Source organism: Pristis pectinata, chromosome 10 (assembly GCF_009764475.1).
Source record: "Pristis pectinata isolate sPriPec2 chromosome 10, sPriPec2.1.pri, whole genome shotgun sequence".
NCBI lineage: Eukaryota > Metazoa > Chordata > Chondrichthyes > Rhinopristiformes > Pristidae > Pristis > Pristis pectinata.
The window spans coordinates 8,751,638-8,764,249 of record NC_067414.1 but is presented as its reverse complement, the minus strand read 5'-3'; the positions used below and the strand labels follow the sequence as shown (position 1 = coordinate 8,764,249).

Here is a 12,612-nt window from a genome sequence, read left to right as displayed (position 1 = left end):
TGGCTTTAACCCATGGAGTTCTGTTGGAAGGAAACCAATTAAAAGAGAAAGAATAATTCATTGTCAGAATAATCTTACAGTAGCACTGTTTTTATTAAGTCATAAACTTCTGTTCTTTCATGAACTGGAGTTTCATATGAATATCAAGCTGAGTGAATATGAAAATCCTAATGACTAAAATGGTTTTGGAAATTCTGGCACCTTAATCACACAAACATCAATAACAAAAGTAAAAACATCTAACTTGTATATTTAATATCATTCTTGATTCTATTGGGTGTGCTTTGAGGTATTTTATTTCTCATTAGAAATTGTTGTGCTTAGTTGTAGTTCCATAGCCAGATAAGGTTGCAGACAGTATTTGCTTTGGAGTCAAAGTGTGCGAGTTACAGTATGCTAGTAACTTTAGTGTTTGGTGGTCCTTGCTGGCAATGCTAGCATTTATTACCCATCCAAACATCTCCTTTAAGATGGTATCATTGAGCTGCCATCCAGTGAAGGTACTCCCACTTTGCCTACGAGTGGATTGAAAATTGTTCAGTCGTCATCAAACATCATGACCGAGGCAATATGATTGATTAAGAAGGTTGAGGTTCAGACATAATCCTGAGGAACTCCTGAAGTGATGCCCTAAGATGGAGATGGTTGGCGCTAAAGAACTAGAAATGTTTTTGTTTCTGCTAGGTATGTACTTATCCAGTGAAGAATATTCTCTCTCAGTTTTGCTGGGGCTCCTTGATCTCACCAATCTCACCTCAGCTTTAGAACTCAATTACTTGTCCACATTAGGGCCAAAGCTATAACATGATCTGGAACAGAATGGTCCAGGTGGAACCCAAATTAAGTATCTGTATGTGGGTAACTCTATGTGAGGAATGTGGTTTGAGTCACTTCATGCGAGGGGTGGTTGAGTCACTGTATATGAGTCATTGTATACATGTAACTGTATGTGACTCAAGGTATGTGACTCACTGAACATGAGTCACTGTTGTTAATTCAGTCAATAGAACCATAGAACCATAGAAAGCTACAGCACAGAAAACAGGCCATTTGGTCCTTCTAGTCTGTGCCGAAACATTATTCTGCTAGTCCCATTTACCTGCCCCCAGCCCATACTCCTCCAGACCTCTCTCGTCCATAGTGTCCAGGATAGTATCCTGCCTTACTGAAATATTACAGATAATGTTTCTATTGCCTCTTGAGTCTTTATCATTAGGTTTTATTCAGTGAATCAAGTCTGTCACAGAGACACCAGACATCATTACGAAATGGGCGCCCATTCAGAACAGAGTTGTGGAGAACTTTCCTTAGCCAGAGAGTGGTGAATCTGTGGAATTTATTGCCACGGGTGGCTGTGGAGGCCAAGTCATTGGGTGTATTTTAAGGCAGAGATTGATAGGTATCTGAGTAGCCAGGGCATCAAAGGTTATGGTGAGAAGGCGGGGGAGTGGGGCTAAATGGGAGAATGGATCAGCTCATGATCGAATGGTGGAGCAGACTCGATGGGCCGAATGGCTGACTTCTGCTCCTTTGTCTTGTTGTCTTATAATAGGACTGCCTTTGTCAGAGGCTAAACTACATTGCTTTAAGCAACAAACAACCTGCTGGAAGAACTCAGCGGGTCAATGCCCTGATGCAGGGTTTTGACCTGAAACGTCAACAGTTCCTTTCCCCCCCTTCCCCCCACCCCCCACCCCCACAGCTGCTGCTCAACCCGCTGAGTTCCTCCAGCAGGTCGTTTGTTGCTGCAGATTTCAGCATCTGCAGCCTCCTGTGTCGACATTTTTTTTAACCCCTGCCTCGCCTGAGTCCCAGATTTCGGACAGACCCACCGAATGGCCCAGCGTCCCCAACACTGCAGCGTAGATCGGCTCTGGACCTACCTGAATGAGGCTGGCGGCTGGATGCCTCCTCTTCTCGAAATGTTTCTGCCGATGTTGCTCTTGAACTTTTAAGGCAAACCCTGAGCCAAGAATACCCTATGAGAAAGGTCATGAAGGCACGTCAGTCTCACCTGCTCTGACTGGGTACACACCCACACAAGTTGCTGGGAGCTTGGGGTTCTGCATTCTTGAGTCCCTCTCCAACCTGCTTCTACCTTCCCATTCTAGTCCAGCAATATTTTGAACAGCTCCATCATTTTGCTCCATAATTTGCATTAGGAATGAAAAAGAACCTTTCATTCGTCTCTCTTTTTATTTATTTTTTCACCATTTAGGATCTCATTGAGTCTGTGCACGGTAAACCCTCAAAATCCCACACATGAGATGGAGCCCAACGCAACACCCAGTGCTCCAGCTGAGGGTCTGCAGAGACATTTGATGCTGACCGGCAAAAATATTGGTTTAACATCCATTGCCAGAGTCACGGAGTCATAGTCATCGAGAGGTACGGCATGGAAACAGGCCCTTCAGCACACCACATCATGCTGGCCATCAGGTGCCCATTTACACCAATCCTACACTAATCCCAATGGCTCTACTTCATTAGGAGTTTGAGGAGATTTGGTATGTCATCAAATTTCTACAGATGTATGATGGAGAGCATTCTGACTGGTTACATCACCGCCTGGTATGGAGGCTCCAATGCACAAGATCGAAAGAGGGTTGTAGACTCAGCCAGCTCCATCACGGGCACAACCCTCGCCACCATCGAGGACATCTTCAAAAGGTGGTGTCTCAAGAAGGTGGCATCCATCATGAAGGACCCTCACCATCTGGGACATGCACGCTTCTCGTTACTACCATCGGGGAGGAAGTACAGGAGCCTGAAGACCCACACTTAATGATTCAGAAACAGCTTCTTCCCCTCCGCCACCAGATTTCTGCATGGCCCATGAACACTATCTCATTGTTCCCTTTTTTTGGCACTATTTATTCATTTTGTAATTTATAGTTTTTCATGCCTTTGCACTGTACTGCTGCCGCAGAACAACAAATTTCATGTCATATAGTGATAATAAATCTGATTCTGGTTCTGATCCCATTTTTAAAATTCTCTGTACATTCTCATCAGCTTCCCCCCAGATTCTACCACTCACTTACACATCAGGGGCAACTTACAGTGGTCAATTAACCTACCAACCTGAACGTCTTTAGCATGTGTGCGGAAATGGTACATCCAGGGGTAACACACACAGTCACAAGGAGGACGTGCAAACTCCACACAGAAAGCACCGGGGGTCAGGATTGAACCTGAGTCACTGGAACTGTGAGGGAACTACTCTCTAGGTGAACCACTGTGTCATCCAAATGATGATGATAACATGGAAAGTGATGAGTGAGTGAATTTTAGGAAGTAGTCAGATGCTGCGAGATGTAAGTAGTTTACCAAAATAATCTTTATGAAATCCAGGGAAGATCCCCTTTGCAGAGCAATGGACAAGTATAAGCTACCAATATGTTGGATGCTCCTCTCTCTCAGACTAGCGCCTTGCAAGTATTGAAGCCACCATCAATGAACAAAATAATACTGAGGCAAAGATGCAAAGGTTAACAAGGGGCAATTAAAGGAACTCGTTGGCACCTGTTGTTCAACGGTACCCCAGGTCAAGGAAGAGGGACAGAATTAAAATCTTTACAGCGAAGAAAATATGTTTAAACAAAACAAAGAAACCTCAAAATGGGTGAAGGGGCAAAAGTGAAGTGAGAGAAAGGAAAATGTCTCCAGGATAAAAAGTTATCAGGGGCACAAATAAGGCTGCAGAGATCAACAGGGAAAAAAACATTGATGTATAGTAGAGTCATGCAGCAGGAAGGGCGGAGAAGTAGGGAGAAGAAAGTTAAATTGATTATTTCAATCAGAATCAGATTTATTATCACTGTCTTGTATGACGTGACGTTTGTTGTTTTGCAGCAGCAGTACAGTGCAAAGACATGAAAAACTATGAATGATAAAATAATATGAATGAACGATCTGCACTGGGACCCTTACTCTTTGTGATTTTTATAAATGACCTGGATGAGGAAGTGGAGGGGTGGGTTAGTAAGTGTGCGGATGACACGAAGGTTGGGGGTGTTGTGGATAGTTTGGAGGGCTGTCAGAGGTTACAGAGGGACATAGATAGGATGCAGAGTTGGGCTGAGAAGTGGCAGATGCAGTTCAACCCAGGTAAGTGTGAAGTGGTTCATTTTGGTAGGTCAAATATGATGGCAGAATATAGTCTTGATGGTAGGACTCCTGGCAGTGTGGAGGGTCAGAGGGATCTTGGGGTCCGAGTCCATAGGACACTCAAAGTGGCTGCTCAGGTTGACTCTGTGGTTAAGAAGGCGTATGGTGTATTATCCTTCATCAATCGTGGAATTGAATTTAGGAGCTGAGAGGTATTGTTGCAGCTATATAGGACCCTGGTCAGACCCCACTTGGAGTACTGTGCTCAGTTCTGGTCGCCTCACTACAGGAAGGATGTGGAAGCCATAGAATGGGTGCAGAGGAGATTTACTAGGATGCTGCCTGGAATGCGGAGCATGCCTTATGAAAACAAGTTGAGGGAACTCAGCCTTTTCTCCTTGGAGAGACGAAGGATGAGGGGGGACCTGATAGTGGTGTATAAGATGATGAGAGCTATTGATCGGGTAGATAGTCAGAGGCTTTTCCTCAGGGCTGAAATGGTGGCCACAAGAGGACATAGGTTTAGGGTGCTGGGGAGTAGGTATAGAGGAGATGTCAGGGGTAAGTTTTTTACTCAGAGAGTGGTGAGAGTGTGGAATGGGCTGCCGGCAACAGTGGTGGAGGCGGATACGATAGGGTCTTTCAAGAGACTGTTGGATAGGTACATGGAGCTGAGAAAAATAGAGGGCTATGGGTAAGCCTAGTAATTTCTAGGGTAGGGACATGTTCGGCACAGCTTTGTGGGACGAAGGGCCTGAACTGTGCTGTAGTTTTTCTATGTCTCTATGTTCTAAATAAATAGTGCCAAATGAATGACAGGAAAATGGAGGACTATGTGGGAGGGAAGGGTTAGATAGATCCTAGAGTGGGATAAAATGTTGGCACAATATTGTGGGCCGAAGCGCCTGCACTGTGCTGCAATGTTCTATGTTCTAAGATAGCTTACTGAATGTAGATTACAGCCAGTGACTTAAAGCAAATTAAGATTTTTCAGGACTTGGCTGGATGTACAGGGTTGTAGACCAATAAATTTCCTAGCCTAGATGAATATATGGAAAGTGGTAAAAGTCAGAATGACTCCCTAAAACATCAGTTGGGTTGACTTTCCAAGAAGTCGTATGGTATTCCCTGGGCAGTTTTGGGAATATGTCTGGTTCCCTGGCCTGGTCTAAGGTACAAACTCTCCACAGGACAGTTCCTGAGAGACAAGACCATAATAAGACCATAAGATATAGGAGCAGAATTAGGTCATTCGGCTCATCGAGTCTGCTTCCACCATTCAATTATGGCTGATTCTTTTTCTTCAACCCCATTCTCCTGCCCGTAACCCTTAACCCCCTTACCAATCAAGCTGTTGTGGACGTGGGTGACTCCCACCTTGAAGTTCTCTCAACTATCCCATGCGTGTGAAGCTCTGACTGCTGCAAACAGATTAGGAACCCTGTATTTGACAGCCCTTTGTATCTCGCTGCTTCCTATATTTAATGCCAGTAGACATTTTGACACTGTACAGTACTCTACCCCTCACTGAGACAACAGATAGTCCACTCCCACAACACATCCAAATACATCCCCATCCCTGGGAGAGGAGGGACACGTGGCTGCGGTAGTCAGTCTGGGTCAGAGTGAGGTCAAAGAGCAGGGGAGCAGCAGAGGTCACAGATGGGGAGCAGTGACAGAGGATCTGACAGAACTCGCGTCAAAGAGGGATCTTTACGTGGTGTAGAGGGGCAGGCACGGCGGTGTAGAAGGGCAGGCACGGTGGTGTAGCTGTTAGAGTAACGCTATTATAGTGCCAGCGACTGGGGTTCAATTCCGGCCGCTGTCTGTAAGGAGTTTGTACGTTCTCCCCGTGTCTGTGTGGGTTTCCTCCGGGTGCTCCGGTTTCCTCCCACATTCCAAAGACATACAGGTTAGGAAGTTGTGGGCATGCTGTGTTGGCGCTGGAAGCATGTCGACACATGTGGGCTGCCCCCAGAACACTCTACGCAAAAGATGCATTTCACTGTGTGTTTCGACGTACATGTGACTGATAAAGATATCTTATCACATCCCATCTCTCTCAGCCTTCAAGAAATATTTCTTTATGTGACATAGTGTGTCCCATGTTCATGTCAGGAGGTATGTTAACACGATCTCTGGAAAAATGATCTCCATTAAAAATCTGTGCCAGTTTCAAACGTTTTGATTTAAATAAGCAGAGATGCATCAGTAAGTTTTAAAGACTTACAACGATTACCGTTGGGGATTATCATCTTCCGATTAGTTGTGAAGTAGCAAACAGAGGCTCTGAGAAAACACTCTGTTGGTTTAGGTACAAACCAGATCACACTGGTTCATTAACTCCAACCCTCTCCTTGTTCACTTTTGCTTTCAATTCCCTTCTCATCATCACCAATCCCCGTCCTGACCACATCACAACCCTCCGGGTTCCCTACATTCTGCCTACTGTGTCTTCAACAACCCTGACTCCGGAATTCCCTTCCTAAGTTACACTCCCTCTTGCCTCTTCAAAAGTCCTCCTAATCTCTGTTCAAATTATCCATCACTAAGGACCGTCACCATCCGGGACATCGGGGAGGAGGTACAGGAGCCTGAAGACCCACACTCAATGATTCAGGAACAGCTTCTTCCCCTCCACCATCAGATTTCTGAACGGTTCATGAAAGTACATGTAAGATGGCACTGGAGTGTGGCGACTCGTTGCAAGCTGCTCTCTGCAGATCTACTCATTACCCTTACTATTGGTATTGGTTTATTATTGTCACTTGTACCAAGGGACAGTGAAAAACTTGTCTTACAAACCGATCGTACAGGTCAATTCATTACACAGTGCAGTTACAACTATGATCGTTCTACACTTTTCAACTTCAATGTAACTGCACTGTGTAATGAATTGACCTGTATGATCAGTATGCAAGACAAGCTTTTCACTGTACCTCGGTACAAGTGACAATAATAAACCAATACCAATACCAATACCCTTGAACACTACCTCATTATTCCTTTTTTTTGCACTATTTTTGTAATTTGTAGTAATTTGCACTATACTACTGCCACAAAATGACAGATTTCACATCATATAAGACAGTGATAATAAACCTGATTCTGAATTTTTGGGGAGCTGACTTATACCTCCTGATGTCGCTCACGTTCACCTTTTGTCTGACTTAGGTTCTTGTGAAGAACCTTGGGGTGTTTTTATTGTGTTAAAGGTACTGTATAATTGTTGCTCGTGTTCTAGGATTCCCAGCCACGTTTCTGGATTGTGGTAAGGCAGGAAGTTTGAGATGTGGAGTGGCGATACCTCGGTCCTTGGTCTGTTGCAGTGCAAGGTCACTCCCATTTGTAATTTCCTGGAAGCACAGTGCCCAGGGTCAACAGGGCACCAGTGGGTCCCCATCCTGGTTAAAAGTCTTAACAACATCTTTGGGGCTTTCTATGAGGTCTTCTATTAGGGGTGAAGATGTGTCTTGCTCTGCAGGGAGAAACTGTCTTTCAGAACTTTAGCAGGATGCAGTTGGATCAATTAGAATTGCAGTAATTATCTGGGGCCAGGTTTATTTTAAGAAACACTTTAAAGCCCAGTTTCAATTCAACATCAAACTTTCCCAAGGAAGGCTGGTAGGAGAAAGAGCCCCCTGAGTCTCTGCTGCAAATGCGATCAGAGCTGATCTGTCTCTTAAGTCCAGTCACTTGCCTTCTTCCACATCCCTGATTGTCTGGTCTACCAAGAATCTATCAACCTTAAAAGCTCCAAATGATCCCAGCATTGATACCCTTATCTGGGAGGGAGTTCCATCCCCTCTAACTCAGGCAAAATATTACCGATCCACAACTAACTTTGTTTCACCTTGCCATACACTGACTGACCTGTGAAGTGTTTCCAGCCTTTTATGTTTATTTCCGCCCCTCTCCCCGTGTGAAGCAGTCTCCCTACGCCACTCTCCCCGTGTGAAGCAGTGTCACTGTTAATTGCTCTGTTTCTAACTTCAAGACAATGTCCCGCTAATCTGCGCTATCTCAACATCCTTACCACCTGTACCTGTCTTCATAGAGTCACAGACACATACAGCACAGAAAAAGGCCCTTCGGCCCAACCAGTCCATGCTGACCAAGATTCCCATCTAAGCTAGTCCCATTTTCCCACTTTCAGCCCAAATCTTTCCTACCCATGTATCTGTTCTCTGATCATCTTAACTCCTCAGTTAGAGCAATCCTGTATTCAAGGGACTACAATCCAAGTTCACGCAACCACCACATAATTTAACCCTTTAATCCCTGGAATGATCTGGGAAACTGCAACGCTCATCCCTCCAACCAGGATTTCCTTCTGGGAGGACTGGAAAGCACATGGTTAAATGCTGAATAAAGCTGCTCATTGGCTATCACTCTTCTCACAGCAGAGAAGTTTCCAGCTCATGCTGCAACAGGGTCACTTCAGCACCTTGGACGGAAGTGACTATGTTCCAGTTTCATTCTACCTGTCCTCTCATGCTCGTTTCGACCTCACAGGTAATTTACCGCAGGAAGTGCAAAGAAGGAGATCCCGAGGAGTGCAAATCCTGCCGACAGCAGCCTTCCCAACCAGGTAGTGGGAGTCTTGTCCCCGTAACCGATGGTCGTCAGCGTAATCTAGAGGGAAAAGCAAGGATTGCACCTTAGAGCCTGTGAGTACACATGGTCCCACCTACCGCCACTAGCCTTGGATCATATGGGCAGCCATCCTCAGCTGGGAGAGGGGCTTCTCTGGGGCCAAGCTCACTCATACCATGGGTTACAACACAATTCATTTCACTGCCACCCCAAACCTCGACAGGAGCCCCGGTAAACTGTTTGGCTGGCCAACCAACCAAACCTGGTAGTGTAGTGGTTAGCGTAACGCTATTACAGTGCCAGCGACCAGGGTTCAATTCCGGCCACTATCTGTAAGGAGTTTGTACGTTCTCCCCGTGTCTGTGTGGGTTTCCTCCAGGTGCTCCGGTTTCCTCCCACATTCCAAAGACGTACAGGTTAGGAAGTTGTGGGCATGCTGTGTTGGCTCTGGAAGTGTGACGACACTTGCGGACTGCCCCCCAGAATGCTCTATGCGAAAGATGCATTTCACTGTGTGTTTCAATGTACATGTGACTAATAACGATATCTTATCTTATCTTTGCAATGATAACTTTGGAGTTTCAGACCAGGGCTGGTGGATCAAATTGGAGGATCAAAGATGAAGAGTTGTGTTTCAAGAATATCAGACAGGGGTAATGAAATGGGGATGGACAGTGTGAGATCTGAATAAGGTCTAGCCTGGAGTTCCAGTGTGTTGCATGTTATTGCAAGACCAGATACTTGCACTTGTAGGCACACGAGACTGCAGGTGCAGTAATCTAGAGCGAAAAACTAAACTGCTGGAGGAACAGAGTGTCAGGCAGCATCTGTGGAGGGGAAGTGGTTGTCAACGTTTCGACTTCCAGGAGTCATAGAGTCATACAGCACGGAAACAGGCCCTTTGGCCCAACGATCTATGCTGACCAAGACACCCATCTAAGCTGTTCCATTTTGCATGTCCCATTTCACAAGGACAATGAATCACAAGTGTGATGGGTCATTCATGTTTCAGATTGAGTTGTGAGCCCTTCCCTTTCTGAAATAGAGGCAGTACCGACGATATCACAACGTGCTGTCGTATCAAATGGAAGTCTCTCCTTTCAAACGTACATGATGCAAAATCAATTGTCACTACAGTTTTCTATGAGAACAGGGTCAGGTGGGAGACGGGGAGCAGGATGGGGGTGGAGACAGGGAACGCGATCGGGTGGGGTGGTGACAGGGAGCAGGGTGGGGATCAGGGTGGGAGACGGGGAGCAGGGTGGGGGTGGAGACAGGGAACGCGATCGGGTGGGGTGGTGACAGGGAGCAGGGTGGGGATCAGGGTGGGAGACGGGGAGTAGGGTGGGGGTTGGGGAGGGGAAATGGGGTGTGTGGGAGACAGAGTAGGGTGGGGAGAGAGGGAAGGCCTTTGGATGCAGCAAGTGTGGAGAGGGGGTGATGGACACAGAGTGAGGAGAGAGTCACAGGGAAAGCGGGTGAGGGTAGAGAGTCCCAGTGGCAAGACAAGGAGGGAAGTAAATGAGGCTGACGAGTAAGGGAACAAGAGCAAAGGAGAGAGAGCGAGGGGAGAGAGAAAGATGGCGGGAGCGAGAGAGAGAGAGTGAGGGGTGAAAGTGCAAAGGGGCAACAGAGAGGGTAGAGGAGCGAGGAAGGAGAGGGAGTGAGTGGAGGAGAGTGACTGGGGAAAGAATGAAGGTGGAGAGAATGGGTGGAGTGAGGAAAGGGGGAAGGAGAAAGATTGAGAGGAGAGTGAGTGAGGAGTGAGAGGGTGAAGAGTGAGAGGGTGGGGAGTGAGAGGGTGGGGAGTGAGAGGGTGAGGAGTGAGAGGGTGAGGAGTGAGAGGGTGGGGAGTGAGAGGGTGGGGAGTGAGAGGGTGAGGAGTGAGAGGGTGAGGAGTGAGAGGGTGGGGAGTGAGAGGGTGAGGAGTGAGAGGGTGGGGAGTGAGAGGGTGAGGAGTGAGAGGGTGGGGAGTGAGAGGGTGGGGAGTGAGAGGGTGAGGAGTGAGAGGGTGGGGAGTGAGAGGGTGAGGAGTGAGAGGGTGGGGAGTGAGAGGGTGAGGAGTGAGAGGGTGGGGAGTGAGAGGGTGAGGAGTGAGAGGGTGAGGAGTGAGAGGGTGGGGAGTGAGAGGGTGAGGAGTGAGAGCGGACAGAGTAAAAGGGAAAGCGTAAGGAGGCAGAGAGGAAGGGGAAAGAGCAAGGTGAAGGGAGGGGGAAATGAGACGGAAGAGAGTGAGGGGAGAGAGAGTGAGGGGAGAGAGTGAGGAGGAGAGAGTGAGGAGGAGAGAGAGGGAGAGAGAGAGAGTGAGAGGGAGAGAGTGAGAGGGAGAGGGAGGGAGAGAGTGAGAGAGGGAGAGAGTGAGAGGGAGAGTGAGGGGAGAGAGTGAGGGGAGAGTGAGGGGAGAGAGTGAGAGGGAGAGTGAGGGGAGAGAGTGAGTGAGGGGAGAGAGTGAGAGGGAGAGTGGGGGAGAGAGTGAGAGGGAGAGAGTGAGAGGGAGAGAGTGAGTGGAGAGAGTGAGGGGAGAGAGTGAGGGGAGAGAGTGAGAGGGAGAGTGAGGGGAGAGAGTGAGGGGAGAGAGTGAGGGGAGAGAGTGAGGGGAGAGTGAGGGGAGAGAGTGAGAGGGAGAGTGAGGGGAGAGAGTGAGGGGAGAGTGAGGGGAGAGAGTGAGAGGGAGAGTGAGGGGAGAGAGTGAGGAGGAGAGAGTGAAAGGGAGAGGGAGGGAGAGAGTGAGAGAGGGAGAGAGTGAGAGGGAGAGTGAGGGGAGAGAGTGAGGGGAGAGTGAGGGGAGAGAGTGAGAGGGAGAGAGTGAGAGGGAGAGAGTGAGTGGAGAGAGTGAGGGGAGAGAGTGAGAGGGAGAGAGAGTGAGGGGAGAGAGTGAGGGGAGAGTGAGGGGAGAGAGTGAGAAGGAGAGTGGGGGAGAGAGTGAGGGGAGAGAGTGAGGGGAGAGAGTGAGGGGAGAGTGAGGGAGAGAGTGAGAGAGGGAGAGAGTGAGAGGGAGAGTGAGGGGAGAGAGTGAGTGAGGGGAGAGAGTGAGAGGGAGAGGGAGGGAGAGAGTGAGAGGGAGAGAGTGAGAGGGAGAGAGTGAGTGGAGAGAGTGAGGGGAGAGAGTGAGAGGGAGAGTGAGGGGAGAGAGTGAGGGGAGAGAGTGAGGGGAGAGAGTGAGGGGAGAGTGAGGGAGAGAGTGAGAGAGGGAGAGAGTGAGAGGGAGAGTGAGGGGAGAGAGTGAGGGGAGAGAGTGAGGGGAGAGAGTGAGGGGAGAGTGAGGGAGAGAGTGAGAGAGGGAGAGAGTGAGAGGGAGAGTGAGGGGAGAGAGTGAGTGAGGGGAGAGAGTGAGAGGGAGAGTGGGGGAGAGAGTGAGAGGGAGAGAGTGAGAGGGAGAGAGTGAGTGGAGAGAGTGAGGGGAGAGAGTGAGGGGAGAGAGTGAGAGGGAGAGTGAGAGGGAGAGTGAGGGGAGAGAGTGAGGGGAGAGAGTGAGGGGAGAGTGGGGGAGAGAGTGAGGGGAGAGAGTGAGGGGAGAGAGTGAGGGGAGAGAGTGAGGGGAGAGTGGGGGAGAGAGTGAGGGGAGAGAGTGAGGGGAGAGAGTGAGGGGAGAGTGAGGGGAGAGAGTGAGGGGAGAGAGTGAGGGGAGAGAGTGAGGGGAGAGAGTGAGAGGGAGGGGAGAGAGTGAGGGGAGAGAGTGAGGGGAGAGTGAGGGGAGAGAGTGAGGGGAGAGAGTGAGAGGGAGGGGAGAGAGTGAGGGGAGAGAGTGAGGGGAGAGTGAGGGGAGAGAGTGAGGGGAGAGAGTGAGGGGAGAGAGTGAGAGGGAGAGAGTGAGGGGAGAGAGTGAGAGGGAGAGAGTGAGAGGGAGGGAGAGAGAGAGTGAGAGAGAGAGAGTGAGAGGGAGAGAGAGTGAGGGGAGAGAGTGAG

General features: G+C 48.6%; 1 protein-coding gene across 1 annotated transcript in view; it reads right to left on the bottom strand.

The window, feature by feature from the left end:
* Positions 1 to 12,612, bottom strand: part of LOC127574904 (potassium voltage-gated channel subfamily KQT member 5-like) — a 242,793-nt gene that overhangs the window by 24,320 nt on the left and 205,861 nt on the right. The window contains exons 6-7 of the mRNA XM_052024397.1: positions 8,635 to 8,745; positions 1,880 to 1,979 (exon numbers count right to left, since the gene is read on the bottom strand). Of these exons, the coding sequence (XP_051880357.1) occupies positions 1,880 to 1,979; positions 8,635 to 8,745 (211 nt within the window). The remainder of the gene's footprint in view (positions 1 to 1,879; positions 1,980 to 8,634; positions 8,746 to 12,612) is intronic.